The sequence below is a fragment of the Tamandua tetradactyla genome, chromosome 2 (genome assembly GCF_023851605.1).
Source record: "Tamandua tetradactyla isolate mTamTet1 chromosome 2, mTamTet1.pri, whole genome shotgun sequence".
Lineage (NCBI taxonomy): Eukaryota > Metazoa > Chordata > Mammalia > Pilosa > Myrmecophagidae > Tamandua > Tamandua tetradactyla.
The window spans coordinates 46,966,550-46,986,135 of NC_135328.1; the positions used below are offsets into that span (position 1 = coordinate 46,966,550).

Below are 19,586 nucleotides of genomic sequence, written 5' to 3' on the forward strand. Positions count from 1 at the left end.
GAGCTTGGGTGGCAAGCATGACTGAGGGGTGTGGGCGTGGCAAGGGACATGATGTACCAAATACAGAAGGAGGAGAAGGAGGGAGGGAACCAGATGGAAAGAAGGCAATAGGGGTGGAGGACAGAACAAAGAAGGAATGAAGGAAGGGGGTGGGGGAAGACAAGGAGAGAAGCTGGTACAGGGCCTGGAACCACATGCTCCCCATAACCCCACCCTGGGGATCTCCAGTGGGGAAGTGGGCTCCAGGACCCCCTTTTCAGGGCCCCAGATGGCCACTGGCTCAGGAACCCAGGGATTGGGGTCAGCACCCACCCCAGGTCTCTTCTCCCTTAGTTGTTTGGAAGCATCAACTCAGGGCTGCTCCAGAGCCCAGCAGGGCGCCCCTGGGGGACTCACAGAGCGGGGACAGGGCTCAGCCCAGCTCAGCCAGCGGAGCTGTGACTATGGTTGTCTTGCTGAGGCTGTTGGGTCAGCCAGCCTGGAGGCTGCGGGTTTCTGCATTTAAGGGCTCCGTTCCCGGATGAGCTGCACTCCAGGGCTACCTCCTCAGGGTGGAGCCATGTCCCCCCCAAAAGGATGCAGGCCTTGGCCTGCTGCCCTCACAAGAGTCCAAGAGCCTGGGCCCGTTCTCAGCCCACCCAGCAGCTCCTTGGATCCCCCCTTTGCCCCCAGAGCCAGGATAGGTGGACAGAAAGGCCCCGAAGCTGGGCACCAACTTCATGTGGAACCTCCCCGTGCAGAGCTCAGGGAAGACTGCACCAAGCTGGGGGCGGGGGTGGGCATCTGGGGGGCTCCTCCCCACTGATCTGGATCTGAGTAAGCTCTGTGAGCCTTTTCTGAGGGTCTATCTATCCGCGGTCTGTCTATGAGATCACTAGCGGGTCACCATTTACTGAGCACTTACTTTATGCCCGGCCCAGGCTGGGCTCAGGAGGTCCCCAGGCCCTGGCACCGTGGAGAGGGTGGTGGCGCCCAGTGGAGACAGCGCACACAGGCTCTGACCAAGACAGCGTGAGTTTGGTTCCAACCCTGCCTCCTTCCCAGGAAAAGGCTAAGGTCTGGGGCAAATTGCACCTCAGTTTCCCCATCCAAGAAATGGAGGAATAGCTTCCTACTGGTCAGGGTCATTGTGAAAACCAGATGAAATGAAGGATGTAAAAGAGAACCCAAAGCTGTATAGATGGGAGCTACATACAATGTAGCCATTCATTCTTTTATTCTTTCATTCATTCAAAAATCATTTCCGAAGGCCCTTTCTGGGCCCGGCTTTGCCCTGCACGCAGAGCAGAGGGCTGCGTCACCGCGTGGCAGAAGAAAAGACAATCAGAACTCAGGCCTGGCAGGGATCCTGGCTGTCACCCACCAGTCACGTGCCCTCCGATCCTGTTTCCTCATCTGCAAAACGGGACTCACCCTCCCAATTTGTAGGTCAGTTGAGATCAGTCACCTGCCTGGATCAGGCCTCCGAGAACCTGGAGGGCTGGGAGTCTCACGTCCCCCTCCCCCGCTCCCCTGGTTTCTGTTGGCCTCACGCTAGTTTCTCCTGGATGCAGTGGGAGGCAGCAGGTGGGGCGCGACCCAGGCTGCAGCAAGTTGTTGGTAGCCCCAAAAAGACGAGTAGCCACTTCCTGGGCACCTAATGTGTGCCAGGGCCCAGGCCAGGCGCCCCTTCATTTTATCTTGTTACCGGGAGACGCCGGCCTTCCTTGGGCCCCACGGGGCCGGGCATCTGCTTCCACTCTACAGAGGGAAAACAGACTTCAGAGGAGACGTCACTAGAAGGTTCCTCCCCCTCCAGACTGTCCAGAGCCACCCTTTTAAGGAGTGAGGTGTGCAGCAGGAGGGCGTGGGTTGGATTCTGCCTTTTATTTTTAGCCTTCTGTGTATACATGGATATCCATATACATAATGCAGCTAGCAAAACGCAATTAAAAATTTTTTTTAATGAAAAACATTTGTCTGTGTCCCAGGAAGAAAGCCGCATACATGCGACTCTCACTGCCTGCCCATGCAAATAAGAAAGCTGCATACAGATGCAACAGGGACCAGAACTGGGACCAAGAAGCCAGACAGGCCCGTGTTTGAATCCCCAATCCACTGCTCGCTTGCTCTGAGACCTGGACTCATCCTTTCCGTTTCCGAAATAACCCCAGGGCCACCGAGGGGCCACGCACTACGGGGGGAGCTCAGTGCACGGGGCCATACCCCGGAATCCTCGTAAGCGCAGGCACAGGTCTCACCTGAAAAATGACAATGGCTGTGCACCGGAAATGTGGGACAGTGAGAGACCGTCCCTGCGTCCTCAGACTGTTCTTTAACATTGTCCTGTCTGGGTATTTTTAATAATTAAACAACTTAAATAAAGAAACACAATAAACACGCTCTGGCCCTGCTGTGGCCTTGCCTGTCCACCCACCCCGGACTCCCTCCCCGGCCCCGTCGGGAGCTGGCACTAGAAGGCGTGTGTTCCAAGCCCTCTCCGGTGGAGCTTCCAGTTCCGGCAACCCGAAGGCTCCTCGCAGAAGGTCTCAGAGATTTCACCTGCTGGGAAGAGTCTTGGCCCTGGAGGAGAGGCCCCAGAGGCCTGTGGGTAAGAATCCCCAAGCCCCAGGGGACAGGGCGCAGGCTCGGGTTCCTGGGAAAGCGCATGTGGTAGGGTCCCCGGAGCCTTTTGGGTTCCTTCGGGTGTCAGGGTCACTTCGCTACCCAAATAGGATAAACGTCTTAGAAAATAAAAATATATAAAATATATGAAAAATGTAAGAAGATAACTAAGACCCAGTTTCCAGGCCTAGGAAATTATACCCCAAGAGGTCAAAAGTTAAAGGTATGAATCCAATATCAGAAAGAACAGCCCAGAGGTCAGAGACCCGGGGAGGAGAAAGAGCAGTCAGTTTGTTTTTCTAGAAGGTGAAAGGGTGAGCCCGGCAACCACGGACTAGTTAGCCCAGTACTGATGGCCAGGTCAGTGCTGGGTCGGATTACTAACTAAGTGATAAGAGAGTGAGTACTCAGACAAGAAAGTGTGACCAGAAACACCAACATGAGCCACTGGTGTTTTAAATTAAATCAAGTTGCTCTCGCCCCTTTCCTTTAGTAACCCTCTAGACACAGGGGCTACCTGGAATTCTGTCACACCTGGGGGAGTTTTTCATGGTATCTTTGGAGTTAAGATAGAAAAATATGTATTCGTGATATAGTAACGCTTTAATAACACAGCTAAATAACACAGAGTGCTTACTATGTGCCAGACACTGGCCCAAGCACCTTACGTGCATTAACTCAATCCTCAAAGCAAATCTCTCACGATGGGTACCATGAGTATCTGCATTCTAGAGATGAGGAAACAGAGGCACTAAACAAATAACTTGCCTGAGGTCACAGCTGTTGAATGATGGAGCCAGATTGGAGCACAGCTGTCTGGCTCCTGAGACCACAGGTGCCCAGCTGGATGGAGGTGGGAGGCAGATGTCCCCAAGACTGCCGAGCAAGGTGCCTCGTCCTCCCCTAGCCAAGGCACATGACCCTAATTTGGAAAATCAGGTGCTCTGCAAGGAAGCTGCCACTCTGATGCTTCTCCCTGGGTAGATTGCATGGCTTCTTGTCCTTCCCATCCACAATCTGTCACACACACACACACACACACACACACACCCCTTCCCATATGTCCCTTTTGGACATTGATGTTTGAAACCAGAGAGCCCTGACTGACGTAGGACCTGCATCAACCCCTGCGTCAACCCTGCCTGGACAAGCTCTGCTCCTAAGGGAGTGTGCTCTCTCCCACGCTCGGGCTTGTCCGTGATCCCGATGGATATGTGGATGGAGCAAAAAAAGTTGAGAATCACTGGGGGTCTCTAGTGATAGACCACAGGGCTCTGTCTTTCCCCCTTTCCCATCAATCACCATTTTCACAATTTGGCTTTAGAATACAGAAGACCTGCTCAAAATGTGCAGCTGCCACAGCAGCAGAATTAATGCTTTGTGCAACAGAAGCAGAACTTATAATGCTTTCGAGACCAGATGGCTGGATGGGGTCCAAGAAGATGACATTTAACCAGCATAATGTAAGGTCTTGCATGTTTCTGAAGAATCTACTGTGCAAGTAACCACATAGAGGAGGGAGAGTCGGCTGGACAGTAGTTCATGGGAAAAAACTCTGACCACAAATTCAGTAAGTCACCAGAATGATGTAGCTGTTGAAAACACAAAAGTCTCTAGTAATGCAAGCTGTATTACCAGGGACTGAATGTCTAGAAAACTGGAGAGGACAGTATCTTTCAACTTGGCACTTGTCAGTCCACCCTGGGAGCGTGTTACCAGTTCTGGTCCCCACACTTTAGGGGGAATGATGACAAACTGCAGTGCATTCCTGTGGGGGTGGCCCAGCTCTGGGGAAACCACTGAGACTTGAGGGTGTTGGCCACAGCTCAGGAGCCCTCAGAAGCCATGATCCCCGCGGGCAAACAACTGCAGGAAAATCCCAGAGAAGAGGCACCAAAGAGTAGTCCTAGAGACCAGCCTGCAGAATAACCGGGTTGTATTTTAGTCAAAGCCTCTTGGTGGCAAGTGACAGAAACTTACAGGCACCTGCTCTAAGGAAACAGGTGCATTTCAGGACCTGGAGGTGGGGGGGAGGTGCAGCCCCAAGGACTGGAGCTGGGAGTTGGAAAGCTCCCCCAGGGCAGCTGACTGTCCCACTTTTCCTCCTCTGTGCTTGTTTTCTTGCCACAAATGACTTTCTCTGTTTCTTGGAGCGCAGATAGAAAAACACCACCCCAGCCCTGGCACTGCAGAGCCCCTCCCTTCCACTGTCTCCACGCAACTGTCCAGGGCCAGGGGTGGGGATGGGGAGGCAGGGAGTAGAGAAGGGGGTGAGGAAAACAGGAAAAGGCTGGAGAGGGATGGGCAGGGGCTGGACAGACAGGCCTAATTATCAAAGGATAATTGACCAAACACCTGAGTGCCCTCCGCCCAGATTAATTGCCAGAATATCCCCAAATATGAAGCAAATAACTCTTCAAGTCCCCAAGTTTCTTGTCCTTGTCTGGTCCCCATCCTTCCTCCCCACAGAGCTAACCACTTGGTGATTTGGAGGTTCTCATTCTCCTGCTTTTCTTTATGGTTTCTTTACATATATAGGAATGCCTAAGAAACCAGCGGTTTCATTTTGCATGTCTTGATTTTCTATATGATGAGTATCATGCCTCCAGCATCTTCTGCATCATTGCTTTTTTTTTTTTGCTCAGCATGTTTTTGTGAGGTGTTTGAATGTTGATATACTTAGCTGTAGTTAATTTTTGTGGCTGTGTAATGCTTCGTAGTTTGACCATACAATCATGTATTTCTCTTGCCTTTGACTCTGCATTGTTTCCAGCCTTTTGGAACTACACACGATGTGGGGAGGAAACTGCCAGGATGCAGATGTGCCGGTCTGCAACTCTGTTAGGTAACACAAGGCAGATTTTGACCTAGGCAGGGCCGCCCAACCCTGGGAGCTGCTCTGTGATGGAATAGGCTGTGTAGAGGGGGAGTGAGGTTCCTGTTCCCCGGGCTGGGGCCGGCGGGGCAGGAGCTCATTCCCCAACCTCCCTAGTTGCTCCTACAAGCCACATTGAAGGAGTCTGGTGCAAGCAATGAGCTGGGCTACATGGGGGTCACTGGACTTGGACTTGAATCTTAGCTCCACTATTTACTAGCTGTGTGACCGTGAGCAATTCACATCCCCACTCAGAATCTCTAGTTCTCGCTTTGAAATGGAAGTGGGAGTAGGTTCTGAGGGAGGTTTGGAGGGAACCAAGGAGACTCCTGGGAAGGCAGGTGCTGTGGGAGATGAGGAAAGGGGAGGCTGGTCCAGCACGGGGGGTCACTGCTCGGGGTGAAGCAGCAGTGGGGAAGGCCAGCTCACTCCTGTGCTGGGAGTTGTGGCAGAACCCCCTTCCCAAGCTGCCTGGCTGAGGCAGGAGAGAACATGGCAGGGTCCCAGAGGAGACCACCAAAGGGTGGAAAATGACCCCCAAGGGTCCTTTGGTTGAGGCTGGAATCTGGGTCCCCCAATCCCATGGGCAAGGCCTGAGCTGGTGAAACACTGAGCCGCTGCTGCCATGGCTGTGACCTTCTTGTGTCCTCTTCCACCCAGAGTTGGGACACTGTTGGCCCCTGGGGGCATGGAGCCACACAGCCACTGGTCCCCAGGCCCTCTCTGCACCATGAGGTATTCCTGGGCTGGGGACCCCCTGGGTGAGCCTAGCAAAAGGTGCACTGAGTTGTACACGTGTGTTTTAAGCTGAAGGGATAAAGGTGGACATCACAGCCCTGTTGGGGTTGGGGCCGATGCCTCAGGAGCTCAGCAGCTGCCCACCCCCGTGTTAGTTAGATTCAGTTGTCAACTTGGCCAGGTGAGCATACCTATTCTTGTTGCTGCGGACATAAGCCAACGGTATGTGAACCTCATCTGTTGCCAATTACATCTGCAGACAGCTAGGAGGCGTGTCTGCTGCAATGAGTGATGCTTGACTTAATTGGCTGGTGCTTAAATGAGAGATTGCAACTTAGCACTGCTAAGCAGCTCGGCATTCCTCATCTCAGCACTAGCAGCTCAGCCCAGGCCTTTGGAGATGCAGAAAGAAGTCACCTCGGGGAAAGTTGTTGGAACCCAGGGGCCTGGAGAGAAGACCAGCAGAGACCATCCTGTGCCTTCCACATAAGAAAGAACCTCAGTGGAAAGTTAGCTGCCTTTCCTCTGAAGAACCAACAAAATAAATCCCCTTTTATTAAAAGCCAATCCGAATAAATAAATGGGAGCTCCTCAAAATTAAACACTTTTGTGCATCAAAGAACTTCATCAAGAAAGTAGAAAGACAGCCTACACAATGGGAGACAATATTTGGAAACGACATATCAGATAAAGGTCTAGTATCCAGAATTTATAAAGAGATTGTTCAACTCAACAACAAAAAGACAGCCAACCCAATTACAAAATGGGAAAAAGACTTGAACAGACACCTCTCAGAAGAGGAAATACAAATGGCCAAAAGGCACATGAAGAGATGCTCAATGTCCCTGGCCATTAGAGAAATGCAAATCAAAACCACAATGAGATATCATCTCACACCCACCAGAATGGCCATTATCAACAAAACAGAAAATGACAAGTGTTGGAGAGGATGCGGAGAAAGAGGCACATTTATCCACTGTTGGTGGGAATGTCAAATGGTGCAACCACTGTGGAAGGCAGTTTGGTGGTTCCTCAAAAAACTGAATATAGAATTGCCATACGACCCAGCAATACCATTGCTAGGTATCTACTCAAAGGACTTAAGGGCAAAGACACAAACGGACATTTGCACACCAATGTTTATAGCAGCGTTATTTACAATTGCAAAGAGATGGAAACAGCCAAAATGTCCATCAACAGACGAGTGGCTAAACAAACTGTGGTATATACATACGATGGAATATTATGCAGCTTTAAGACAGGATAAACTTATGAAGCATGTAATAACATGGATGGACCTAGCGAACATTATGCTGAGTGAGTCTAGCCAAAAACTAAAAGACAAATACTGTATGGTCCCACTGATGTGAACCGACATTCGAGAATAAACTTGGAATATGTCATTGGTAACAGAGACCAGCAGGAGTTAGAAACAGGGTAAGATAATGGGTAATTGGAGCTGAAGGGATACAGACTGTGCAACAGGACTAGATACAAAAACTCAAAAATGGACAGCACAATACTACCTAATTGTAATGTAATTATGTTAAAACACTGAATGAAGCTGCATCTGAGCTATAGTTTTTTGTTGTTGTTTGTTTTTTTCTTTTTCCTTTTTTATATATTTTTTATTTTTTATTTTTATTATTATTTTATTTTTTTCTCTATATTATCATTCTATATCTTTTTCTGTTGTTTTGCTAGTTCTTTTCCTAAATCGATGCAAATGTACTAAGAAATGATGATCATACATCTATGTGATGATATTAAGAATTACTGATTGCATATGTAGAATGGAATGATTTCTAAATGTTGTGTTAGTTAATTTTTTTTTTAATTAATAATAATAAAAAAAAAAAGCCAATCCAACTCTGGTGTGTTGCATTCCGGCAGCCAGCAAACCAGAACACCCCCCTTCTCTGAGCTCTATCTGCCCACAGGTGCCCTTGACTGGTACCATCTCACCCACTCCTCACAATAACCCGAACAGACGTCAAGTTGGAGTATAAAATGAGTACTCCCATTTTACAGACAAGGAAACTGAGGGCAATTGGGAGGCTGGCCCAAGGTCGTAGCACCTGGGCGTGGGAGCTATCAGGTTTAACAGAAGCCCTGTGGTTTAGTACTGACCCCATCTGGGGTGGGCGAGGGAAGGCTGTCCGGAAGAAGTGATGTTTCAGCCTGACCTGCAGATGAGTGTGGCTGGAGCTCAGAGAAGGAGGAGCCGGGGTTGGGGGTAGCGAGGAGGAGAGGGGGCACATGCTCTGGCCCCTGAGGCCCCTGGAATTCAAGGCCCATGGCTCTAATTACAGACCTCACTGAACTGGTGATCACGGGACCTGGTGGATGAGATTTATCCAGAGAGCTCAGGGAGGCTGGGCTGGGCTGGGGATGGTGGCTCTGGACCCTCCTAGGAGAGCAGAAGCAACCAGGTGGCTGGGGAATGTGCCCCAGATTGGGGCATGGGGTGGTGGGTGCTTGGTAGATGGAAGGGGAGAGGCTGGAGAGGGCCGGGGAACCAGATTCATCAGGAGCTGAGCATGGGAACCAGGTCTGAGAACCAGGTCTCGGGTGGATGAGGGGTGGACCTTATGGGTCAGGCTCAGATTGTCCCTGAGGAGCCATCTCGGTGTCCCAGGCCCTCTGGGAGCTGGGATGGGGGTGGGGCCTGCCTCAAAGCCACCATTGTCGCCCCCTTGCCCGCCTGACTGTCTGGGGCCTAAAATAGATCAGGAGCCCTGCGGATCTCGTGAGAAGTCTTTGGCAAAAGAGCTTGGAGGGGAGGGGTGAGTCACCACTAGGAACCTTTGAGTTCCCGAAGCTCAGCTGTCCTTCCCCTGTCCCCAAGCAGCCTGTATCCGCTGGAAAGAGTGTATGCATGGAGGCTGAGGGATGGGGTGAGCTCTGTCCCACCTCGACCGGGCTGTGGGGGAACTGGGTCTCAGCCTTAGCTCTGCTATGGATACACTAGGTGACTGGCCAATTCCTGCCTTCCCCTGGGGTCTCAGTTTCCTAGATGTACCAGGAGTCAGGGGCCTCACCATCAGCTGTGAGGCCTCTAAAATTCATGACAGCTAGCTCCAATATAGCTGTTGGATCAAACAGGCCCTGGGTGAAACTCTAGTTCCATTTCTGACTGAGTGACCTTGGGGAGGTCCCTCCACCTCTCGGGCCTCAGCCTCCTCATCTGTAAAATACATGCTGAAAGTAAGCCCTGTTTTCTTCCAGGTTTCTCCAATAAGAATCTTAGTAGTTCGGCAGGGCCTCCCTCCATGCCCTCCTCATCCTCAGATGGCATATCTTGTGCTGCCAGGAATGTTAACAATAGTGGCCCCACTTTCTAATGTCCTGTGCTTTACACACACCTCTGGCTTCCCACATCCTGGACGGCAAGATGGTTTTTGTCTCCTGTGATTACTCCTGGGCCTCGGGACAGGTAATTCCTGGAGGGAAAGATTCCTGGCTCCGGAGGGAGCCCTCCTGGGCAACTACTGTGTTCCAGGCCTTGTGCTGCCCTCAGCCCTGCAGTCCTGTGGGACAGATGAGCCTCCCCGCTGTGCAGGTGGGAAATCCGGCTCTTGCAAATTGGACGGCCCTTGGGCAGCAATTCAGAGTGGTAAAGGTTAGGTGCTGTGAGTGAGGCTGGAGCGCCCTCTCGCGGCCACCGCGCGCAAGGTCTTGTTCCGCCGCAGAAAGCTTCTCAAGGTCGTGCTGGCTGCGATCGCGAGCTGCACGCGGTTGCTGCGGCCCCACCTCCCCAGAGCTGGGAGCGGTCTCTCCCGGGCCGAGTCCTCGGTCCTTCTTGGAGACACTTCCGCGGCTGCGCGTCCCGCCCCGATCACCATGGAGATGATCTGTACACAGTCTTCCCCCAACCCCCCACCTCGTTTCCCCTTCATCCTGCCCTGAGGGAGGGCGCCGGGGCCGGACCAGCGCCCGCCGGTGGGGGACCTCTCTAAGGCCGGGCGACCGCGGCCCTATGAACAGCGGGGTCCCGAGGACGCTGGCCGTTGGTAGAGTGAAATTCTTCCGCCGGCATCGCGGGGAGGTGAGGCCCAGCCCAGACTCTAGGCTCCTGGCCTTGGGTCTAGAATGTCTTCTGGTTCTGTGCGGTGGAGGACCCAGAGTGTTCTCTGAGCTCTGACTCTGGATCCTGAGTCTAGAATGGACATTGCTTACTGAGTAATGCTCAACGGAGGCTCTACACTCCTGAGTCTGGGCTCCCGCTCCACAAAGGACTCTAGGTTCTAGGCTCTGGTTCTAGAAAGGGCCCCAGGCTATGGAGTCTGGTCCCAGTGAGGGCTCTGAGCTCCTGGCTGATTCCAGAGTTCTCTGGATTTTGGGCTTTACAGCGGATTCTGAAGGCTTACAGTACATTTTGGACTTCACTTCCAGTTCTGGGCTTCAGCTCTAAATGGGCTCTGGGCTCTGGGTTTCAGGCTCAGGTTTTAGACAGGGCTCCAAGCTCCTGGCTCTCAGTCCAGAGTGGAACCTGGGTTCTGGGCTCTGATTCTAGAGTGAAGCCTGACGTCCAAGCTCCAGGTTCCTTGGGCTGCTTAGGGCTGGCCCAGGAGCCTGGGGTAAAGGAGTCGGTTATTTCCCACCCCAAGATAGGAACTACTTTTGTGTTTTGCTTCCAGGTCAACTCCTGTGCCTTCTCCCCCAATGGCCAGATGCTGCTCACAGCCTCAGATGATGGCTACCTGTATGGCTGGGAGACTCAGAGTGGGCAGCAGCTATGGCGTCTGGGTGGCCACACAGGTGGGGCTTCCACAGCCTGTATGGGAGACATAGGCCCATGGGTTTTGGCATTCTGCAGAGCCCATCACAATGACCTCCAACGTTTGAGCTGGGCGTCAGTGCAAGGTAGCCTGGGTAGGAAGGCAAGGAGATAGGACCTGGCCCATGGGGACTAGGACTTCTGAATCTAACAGACCTGGACTCAGACCTCCCACTTTTTTTACTGTGTCACCTTGGTTAAGTCATGTCACCTTTGTGAGCCTCTATTTCCTCTTCTATAGAATGGGTATAACAGTAGCTAACCCTATAGTGTGAGATAACGCAAGTTAAGTGTCTGGCACCAAGTAATGACTTGGTAAATGTAACTATTATAATTACTATCAGAGAGACAAAAACAATCAGGCCATTCCAGAACAGCCTGATTAATGCTATAATGGGGAAAGTCCAGGAGCTGTGGGAGCTCAAAGGAGGCAATGAACTTAGGTTGGACCATCAAGGAAATTTTCTGGGAGGTGACTGCATTTGATTTAAGTATTGATTTTCCACATGGGCAAATCAAGTTGGAGTTGGGTGAGGGTCCAGCCCAGATAAAGGCATGGAGGTCCAGGCACTTGGATGACTGGAGAAAGATGGAAGCGGGTGAGGGGAGGTAGGCCATGAAGCTGGAGAAATTAGCAGGGATTGGACTCTGGGGCTGGGGGGTGGAGGGCAATGCCTTGTTCCCTGACCATGGCCACTTGCCCCAGGCCCCGTGAAGTTCTGTCGCTTCTCTCCTGATGGCCGCCTCTTTGCCAGCACCTCCCATGACTGCACCATCCGTTTGTGGGATGTAGCAGGAGCCAAGTGTCTGCGGGTCCTGAAGGGTGAGTGGGCAGGGTGGGACTGGGAGCCAAACAGCCAGGCTGGTTTCCCTTTTGACTTTGCTGTGTCCTGCAGGTCATCAACGGAGTGTGGAGACGGTCAGCTTCAGCCCTGACTCAAGGCAACTGGCCTCGGGTGGTTGGGACAAACGGGTGATGCTTTGGGAGGTACAGGTATGTGGAAGGGCAGGACCCGACCAGGCCTAAAGGGATAGCCAGAGCGGGGCCTGGGATCTGGAGGTGTGCACACTGCACACTGACTTGAGAAGTGATTCCCACACAGCCTTGCTCTCCTGGCACAAACCCATCTGTGATTCCTCATCATCCTCACCCATACTGCTATCCAAGGCCCCCCACACCTGGCTGCAGCCAGCTCTTCAGGCCTCCCTGCACATAGCAGCCCTCTTGCCTCAAGATCATTGCATGTAAGATTCTCTCCTTATCTTAAAGACCCATGAACCTCCCCAGATTTTGTGTTGTGTATTACATTAGCCTGGAAGTTCCTCAAGGAGGGTCTGGATCTGACTCATCTCCGAGGCGTAGAACCTGGAACCCAAAGGTTTCTGGGCTGCCTTCCTGTTGTGCCAGTCTACAGGCCCAGGTCTTGGGGTGTGGCACCTACTGCCTCCCTGCAGCTCAGGCCTTTTTCCTCCAGTCAGGCCAGATGCTGCGCCTGTTAGTCGGACACCATGACTCCATCCAGAGCAGCGACTTCTCACCGAGTGCAGACTGCCTGGTGAGTCCTAACACCCCTGCCTGGGACCCACTTGAGAGGGTGGGTACCTGAAGCTCCATACCCATGTTCCCATTCTTTGCTGAGTAGTGAAAAGGGAACGGGCTCCTGAAATTTAAATGAATGACTTTGCTCTTCCAAGCCTATTTCCTCATCTGTATTGCTGGGATTCAGCGTTTAGCATTCAGCTGAGCTGATACGTGCTTTCTTGCAGAGCCTGGCATTAGGCCAAGGGGGTGCCTTCATGCCAGAAACGCTAATCCAGCTCAGGCACTAGGAGGGTGGGCAGGGATCAGCCTGTCCAAGCTCTTGGCCACTGCCTGCAGGCCACTGGCTCCTGGGACTCCACTGTGCGCATCTGGGACCTGCGTTCAGGCCCCCCAGCAGCAGTCTTCCACCAGAAGCTAGAGGGCCACAGGGGCAACATCAGCTGTGTGTGCTATTCAGCATCTGGCCTTCTGGTAAGCTGGGTTGCCCTGGGCTCCAGGCTGGACGCCTGCTGGGTGCAAATTGCTTGGAAGGTCAAGGGCCATTTTGGGATACAGTGAACATGTAGGCCCCACACCAATGGACTCAGTGCTGTCCGCTATCCAGGCATCCGGCTCCTGGGACAAGACCATCCACATCTGGAAGCCTCAGACAGGCAGCCTGCTTGTCCAGCTTGAGGGCCATGTGACCTGGGTGAAGAGCATAGCTTTTTCTCCTGATGAGCTGTGGCTGGCCAGTGCTGGCTACTCCTGCATGGTAACCAACCCTACCAGCCCCAAACCCAGGTCTCTCCTCCTGGCAAACCCCTACCCCAGCAAGTCTCTCCTGACTCCACTGCTAGCTCTTCCTCTACCAGCAATCTCTATATCCCGCTTGCCCTGGGTACCATCTTCCTCTAATGCCTAGTACTAAAAGTTTGTACTGGTATAAATGGCTTATAAAAGGAAACTGCCTCATACTGCATGTGTCAGGTATTGTGCAGGACATTTTATACACTCACCCCCAGACCAAGAGGCTGAGATGTTGGTTGTGATTCACCCTTAGGGGTTTTCAAAGATGCCAGACTTGCCTGATAAGCTTCCCTACTCTTATTTCAATTTTTATTTCCAGGTCAAAGTGTGGGACTGCAACACAGGAAGGTGCATTGAGACCCTGAAGGTAAGGCCCACACCCGAGGCTGCAGTGGAAGTTCCCCTGTGGAGGCTGGTCTTTCCAGAACCTAGTGCTGTGCCTTTGGCAGGGTATCCTGGATGTGGCCCACACCTGTGCCTTCACCCCAGATGGGAAACTCTTAGTGTCTGGAGCTTCTGACCAGGCTTGAGGCATGTCTACTTCATGATCAAATTATCCAGAGCCAGATGCTGACAGGTGGCCTCTCGAACATAAGAATGGTTCAACATGATGAATGGCCAAGATTCACTCATGCCCCTTTCCAGGGCAACAGAAAAACAGGCACGGCACTTCCATGCCACTGATTCAAGCTGACTATAACAGAGCATCCAGCAGACCCCTGCAGCAAGGACCCTTGGACCTAAACCAAAGCTGCAGGCAGGTTTGCTGGTATCCATCAGACGCCTAGTGACATAACCAGGACCATACCAGCTTCAGCCCCCCCCAATCTCTCCAATCTGATCAGTACAAATACCGTCAAACACAAAGCAACACGTCAGCCAGTTTGTGTTTTATTGACACCTTGATCCTCAGGCCTTGACTGCATACTTTCGAAGTGGGTACAACCGCTCCTTCCGCTGCTGTTTTTTTGTCTTCAGGTTCTCCTCGTGCTTATTGAGCCTACGGCGCATGGCACGTGTTTTCTTGGGCCGCAGATCCAGGGGCTTATACTTCTTGCCCTGAGTTGAGGAGAAAGCAGGATGAGCCTGAGGATCAGGGTTTAGGAGCTACTGCAGTAGCTATGGAAGCCTGAGAGAGGTCTGGATTGAAGGGCTGGGGAGCAAACTATGAAGCGACCGAGGAAGGTGCTAGATGTCAGGAAAAGCATGCCAAGAAAGGTTATTTGTAGACATGACAAATGTGAAGTTGCAGGACATACAGAAGATATGGCTTGACTAAGGCTATCCTGCTGTGAAGGACAAAGGCTCTGCTCCTTTTCCTGCCTGGAGGCCCCTCCCACTACAGAATTTCTATCCCTGGTTCACACTACTACTCTCTTCCACTCTCATTGCTACCTTAGTTCCCAGTGAAGGATTCTATTTTAAGGCAGCTCTCACTGGCCTTTCATGTGTTCTGCAAAGGTCCCCTGGACCCTCTTGAGGATAAGACTAGTGCTAGATACTAGTATAGTGATGAATCAGACTCAGCAACTGCTCAAGGAGGTCCTAGTCAAGTGGGGGAAATCTCAACAGGTAACAAGTAGCCCACCAGTACAAGGGGGAGAGGGAAAAGATCAAGGAAGGTTTCAAGGTCACCGTAACCCAGGTCTCCAGCCAGACTCCCACTACACTGTTAATTTCTGGACATTTATTTGCAACCCCAAGGATGTACACTCTGGTCAGGGAGGGCTGAGATTTTGGTCCCAGTACATAACCACCCAAGCCTTAGACTTACCTTGTAGAATTTCCTGAGGTTCTCTTTCTGAGTCTGGTTAATGACGGTAAGAACACGGGCAATGGACTTGCGGACAACCCGGCTACAAAACAGAGACATCAGTGAAGATGCAGAAGACACACAGCACTTCTAAAAGCAGATTGTTCAGGATTTGTCATTGACACCACACGGTAGCAGCAGCATTCCCCACCAGCCCATGCATATTCACCAAGGAGGTGCCTAAGCCAGAAGAAATGCTTTCTAGGGTTGGAGGAGAGAATGTGGAGGTGTGAAGAGGTGGGTACTCCAGAAGTGGGCATAAAAAATGAAGGGGGGGGTCACGGTGGCTCAGCAAGCAGAGTTCTTGCCTGCCATGGAGGAGACCTGGGTTTGATTCCTGGTGCCTTCCCAGGAAAAAAAGCAAGGAAGGGGCTGGAAAGCCCAATCCTTTTGAGGAACTGTTAAGTGTTCACTGAGGTTGAAGCAGAGGGGGCTTAAAAGGGAGCTATAGGCAGGAGAAGTGGGAGCAGATCAGGAAAAACTTTCAAACCCAGCTCAGTTTAAAGAATCACAAGAGGAACCACTTGGGAGGGAGCAGTTGGATAATGGGACTGAAACAATGAATAGGCTGGGGAGAAGTTAATCTGTACTCATGCTGAGCATGAGGTATCTTGGGGAGTTCGGGGCGAGATACCAAGTAGATGGTTTGTAAATATGGTCTGAGAATTCAGCATGCAAAATTGTCCATGTGTTCCCAAATTCATTCAATCCCCCACCCTCACTGCTGTAAGGTTGTAGGGGGAAGAGGCATTTTTTTTTATCATCACATAGTTGTATATTCATCATCATGATCATTTCTTAGAACATTTGCATCAATTCAAAAAAAAGAAACAAAAAGAAAAAAATTCATAACATACCATACCCCTTACCCCTCCCTTTCATTGATCACTAGCATTTCAAACTACTAAATTTATTTTAACATTTGTTCCCCCTATTATTCATTTCTTTTTAACCCATATGTCGTACTCATCTATTCATAATGTAGATAAAAGGAGCATTAGACACAAGGTTTTCACAATCACAGACACATTGTGAAAGCTATATCATTATACAATCATCTTCAAGAAACATGGCTACTGAAACACAACTCTACATTTTCAGGCACTTCCCTCCAGCCTCTCCATTACACCTTAACTAAAAAGGTGATGTCTATATAACGCATAAGAATAACCTCCAGGATAACCTTTTGACTCTGTTTGGAATCTCTCAGCCATTGACACTTTATTTTGTCTCATTTCTCTCTTTCCCCTTTCGGTGGAGAGGGTTTTCTCAGTCCCTTGGTGCTGAGTCCCAGCTCATTTTAGGATTTCTGTCCCACACTGCCAGGAGGATCCACACCCCGGAGTCATGTCCCATGTAGACAGGGGGAGGGTGGTGACTTTGCTTGTCATGTTGGCTGAGAGGCCACATCTGAGCAACAAAAGAGGTTCTCCTTGGGGTGACTCTTAGACCTAATTTTAAGTAGGCTTAGCCTATCCTTTGTGGGATTAAGTTTCATATGAACAGACCCCCAGATTGTGGGCTCCGCCTATTGCTTTGGTTTTCCCCACTGCTTGTGAGAATAACAAGAACTTGGGGAAGTTGAGTTTTCCCCCCTTTTCACCATTTCCCAAGGGGGGTTTGCAAATACTTTTTTGTTCACTGTTCAAATCACTCTGGACAAACCTACAAAATCTCATGCCCTACTCAAGGTTCTATGTACTTATGATGTTCAATTAAGCTGTCCACATAAGTTATATTATGAAATGCACTAGTCAAAATATAAATTTTGAACCAAATAAACATTTTTTGCTTTAGTCTCACAGTAAGTTGAAGTTTCAAAATATTAATTACCATATTTTTTCAACACCCTGCAGTATTGTCATTCCTTTGTTTTTCCTCATGCAAAAACATTTTCAAATTTGTACATTTAGTCTCTACTATTATACACTCTAGGCATTCCTAGATTATACCATCTCAGTCTTTATTGTCTATCTTTCCTTCTGATTTCATTTGTGCCCCCAGCCCTCCTCCTCCTATCATTCTCACATTCAGGGAAGAGGCATTTTTTAAAAAGAGAAAAAAGACTCTTAAGAGTTCACCCAACAGGCATCAGGTGGGATGTGGCAGGTAGAACCAGAGACAGACCAAATCCCTCCGTCTATGATTCTTATCTATGCAAATCAAAAGCTACCATACAACTAAAGAGGTCCAAGACATTCAGTCAACAAAGTAGGGGGAAAATCAAAAGCTGGTGAGAGGTGAAAACAAAGAGCCCCATTAGGCTTTTGGAGGCAGTCTTCAAGAGTCTTCAGAGGAATACCCAGCTCTTTATCCAGTCAGAGAAGCTGAACAAGTGTACTTCAGGCAAAAGGAGCGGCACTGTCAAGGGCAAGTAAACCGAAAAGCACATACAGCTAAGCTGGAAGGCTCACGCCGCTGGGTGAGCAAAGTCGCTTGGCAAGGCCCGCTCGACAGGGCATGGCATTCAGGCCCACAGATCCACTTACTGGACACCTTTCCAGAACAACTTCGAAAACCCACAAATGGTCCGTCCCGAAGCACATGGGGTCCCCATCCCCAGAGGGCAAAGGTCCGTTCGCGAGATAACTTACATCTTGGAGAGCTTGGACGCCGCGCCGCCTGTCACCTTGGCGACGCGCAGCTGGGACAGCTCCACCTTCAGGTCGTCCAACTGTTTCAGCAGCTCCTCCTTCTTCTTGCCGCGAAGATCCCGAGCCTTGATCTTGGCCTACGCACGAGAAACGGACGTGTGGGGTCAGATGTCCCGCGGGGAAGTCTTACCTACGAGCCATTCCTTCCCTTCCACCACAGCGGGAACAGTCCCAAGAGGGCGCGCGACTCCGCCAGAGCGCGCCGGGGGCCTGTCGAAACTCGGCGTCCCCGTGCCGCCAAGCCTGATACAAGGCCGAGCCGCTACCCCCATTCGGCTGACGAGAAGGCTGAAGCCCAGGTGAGCGCGCGTGTGCTTCTCTCTCGGATTCCGTCCCGCAGGGGGAGAAAACGGGAGGCCGGCTGGTGGCGATACTGGGCAGCTCCGCGCGGCGCCCCACAGGCCCAGCCAGCAGAGGGGATCCCGGGGCTCAGCCCCCACCCGCCACTTCAGCCCCGGAGCCTCAGGACGTGCGGATGGCGCCCGATGGCCAAGCCCTCACCATCGCTGCAGACGCCGCCGCCGCCGCCGCCGCCGCTGCCGCTCGCCGGGAGAGAAAGAGGGAGGGGCGTGGGCGACCTCTACAACTACTGCCGGGTGGCAGCGGCGCGGCCAATGATGTCGCGTGGGGGGAGCCCCGGTCCCGCCCCTTCCTCTCCTTCCGTTCCGTTCCCCATTTTCCTCCGATCAGGCTTGAGAGGCCAAAGAAGTCGGCCTTATTCCTTGAGCCGCGCAGTTGGGAAAACGGAAGTTTAGGGTGCGGGGTGGTTTACTGGAAATGGCATAGCACCGACTCGAATTTGTCTATTCAGTCATTCGGTAAACTTTTTCAGGTCGTTGGGTCCGTGCTGCTGTGAGCGAGGCGCCGGCGGTTTGGGGCTGCAGAAGGATGAGGGGTGAGGGTTTTCAAAGATGGCTTCCTCATTCCTCCCCTGCTTTGGACCGCGAGGTGGGAGGGCAGGGGCGGGTCAGACAGCTACAATGTATTCCAACTGCATAAACGTTCTAATGGAGGCTGCATGCGGCGGTGAAAGAACATTCATGGTTAAAAAAAAAGAAACAAAACAACCAAGTTTGAAATACTTGCTCTTGTTGCCAGATACTGGCAGCGACCCTATGCATGTCCCTTCCTCTCTCTTGGAGTCTCAGTTTTCTCACCTGTGAAATGGGTTGTTTATGAGGATTAGAGATGATACGTGCAAAGTTCTTAAACACAAGGGCCTGATGCATAATGATCGCTCAGAATATCGGTATTGTGTGCGTAATGGGGGATTCGTATACATATGTATGTATATCATTAGTATTAATGTTTCCAGGCCAACGGACAACTTGATTTGGGCCCTGGAACTTATAAAGTATTTACAAAATAGGGAAGAACCTCAGGCCTCCTGCCTGGGAAGTTCCATTGCTACCCCACCCAGTAAGCATCAGTCAGTGCTCCACTGTCGCTCCGGTGCTCTAACAAAGACACAGATCTTTCAGAGGTTTGGTTGAGGCCTCCCTGTTGCTATCAGGCTCCTCCAAGGAGCCTTCCCTTTTCTGGTCTGGATAGCAACCTCCTCTGCTCATACTCCCTTTAGCTTATACTGAGATGATGTGTTTATGTGCCTGTCTCCACATTCAACCTGGAAGTTCCCTGGTGGAAGAACCATGATTAACACCTATTTGGCATTTTTAGTCTTTAGGCACAGTACTTGGATAATGTTGGATAGAATGAATGAATGAGCCTTACCTCAGACCACAGCACCTAGGCAAGCTTCCAGAAAGTGGAAGGAAATAGGGAAGAGAGGT

The 19,586-nt window shown here is 51.2% G+C and overlaps 2 protein-coding genes across 6 annotated transcripts; one reads left to right on the plus strand and one right to left on the minus strand.

Annotated features, from left to right (window-relative positions):
- Positions 1 to 9,949: 9,949 nt before the first annotated feature.
- On the plus strand, positions 9,950 to 16,956 carry WDR38 (WD repeat domain 38). Of its 5 annotated transcripts, none has more exons than XM_077144738.1 (9): positions 9,950 to 10,265; positions 10,858 to 10,978; positions 11,704 to 11,820; positions 11,894 to 11,991; positions 12,473 to 12,553; positions 12,877 to 13,011; positions 13,145 to 13,294; positions 13,649 to 13,696; positions 13,779 to 16,952. In XM_077144738.1, exons 1-9 carry the CDS (start codon positions 10,197 to 10,199, stop codon positions 13,857 to 13,859), a joined length of 900 nt encoding a protein of 299 aa, XP_077000853.1. In that variant the 5' UTR covers positions 9,950 to 10,196; the 3' UTR covers positions 13,860 to 16,952. The 5 variants fall into 5 exon arrangements, with proteins under 5 accessions (XP_077000853.1, XP_077000869.1, XP_077000854.1 ...); XM_077144739.1 differs by lacking the exon at positions 9,950 to 10,265 and adding an exon at positions 10,285 to 10,399 and having other exon boundaries at positions 13,779 to 16,954; XM_077144744.1 differs by lacking the exon at positions 9,950 to 10,265 and adding an exon at positions 10,641 to 10,759 and having other exon boundaries at positions 13,779 to 16,954.
- On the minus strand, positions 14,205 to 18,556 carry RPL35 (ribosomal protein L35). Its single transcript, XM_077144782.1, has 4 exons — positions 18,298 to 18,556; positions 17,737 to 17,873; positions 15,104 to 15,185; positions 14,205 to 14,388 (listed from the first exon to the last, which is right to left on the minus strand). Exons 1-4 carry the CDS (start codon positions 18,298 to 18,300, stop codon positions 14,239 to 14,241), a joined length of 372 nt encoding a protein of 123 aa, XP_077000897.1. The 5' UTR covers positions 18,301 to 18,556; the 3' UTR covers positions 14,205 to 14,238.
- Positions 18,557 to 19,586: the final 1,030 nt, after the last annotated feature.

Coding starts and splice junctions, on each gene's coding strand:
- WDR38 (XM_077144738.1), top strand. CDS start 10,197: ATGAACAGCGGGGTCCCGAGGACGCTGGCCGTTGGTAGAGTGAAATTC. Junction 11,821..11,893: donor GTGTCTGCGGGTCCTGAAGG/GTGAGTGGGCAG, acceptor TGTGTCCTGCAG/GTCATCAACGGAGTGTGGAG. Junction 11,992..12,472: donor TGATGCTTTGGGAGGTACAG/GTATGTGGAAGG, acceptor TTTTTCCTCCAG/TCAGGCCAGATGCTGCGCCT.
- RPL35 (XM_077144782.1), bottom strand. Junction 15,186..17,736: donor GCGTCCAAGCTCTCCAAGAT/GTAAGTTATCTC, acceptor TCTGTTTTGTAG/CCGGGTTGTCCGCAAGTCCA. Junction 14,389..15,103: donor ACCTCAGGAAATTCTACAAG/GTAAGTCTAAGG, acceptor TCCTCAACTCAG/GGCAAGAAGTATAAGCCCCT.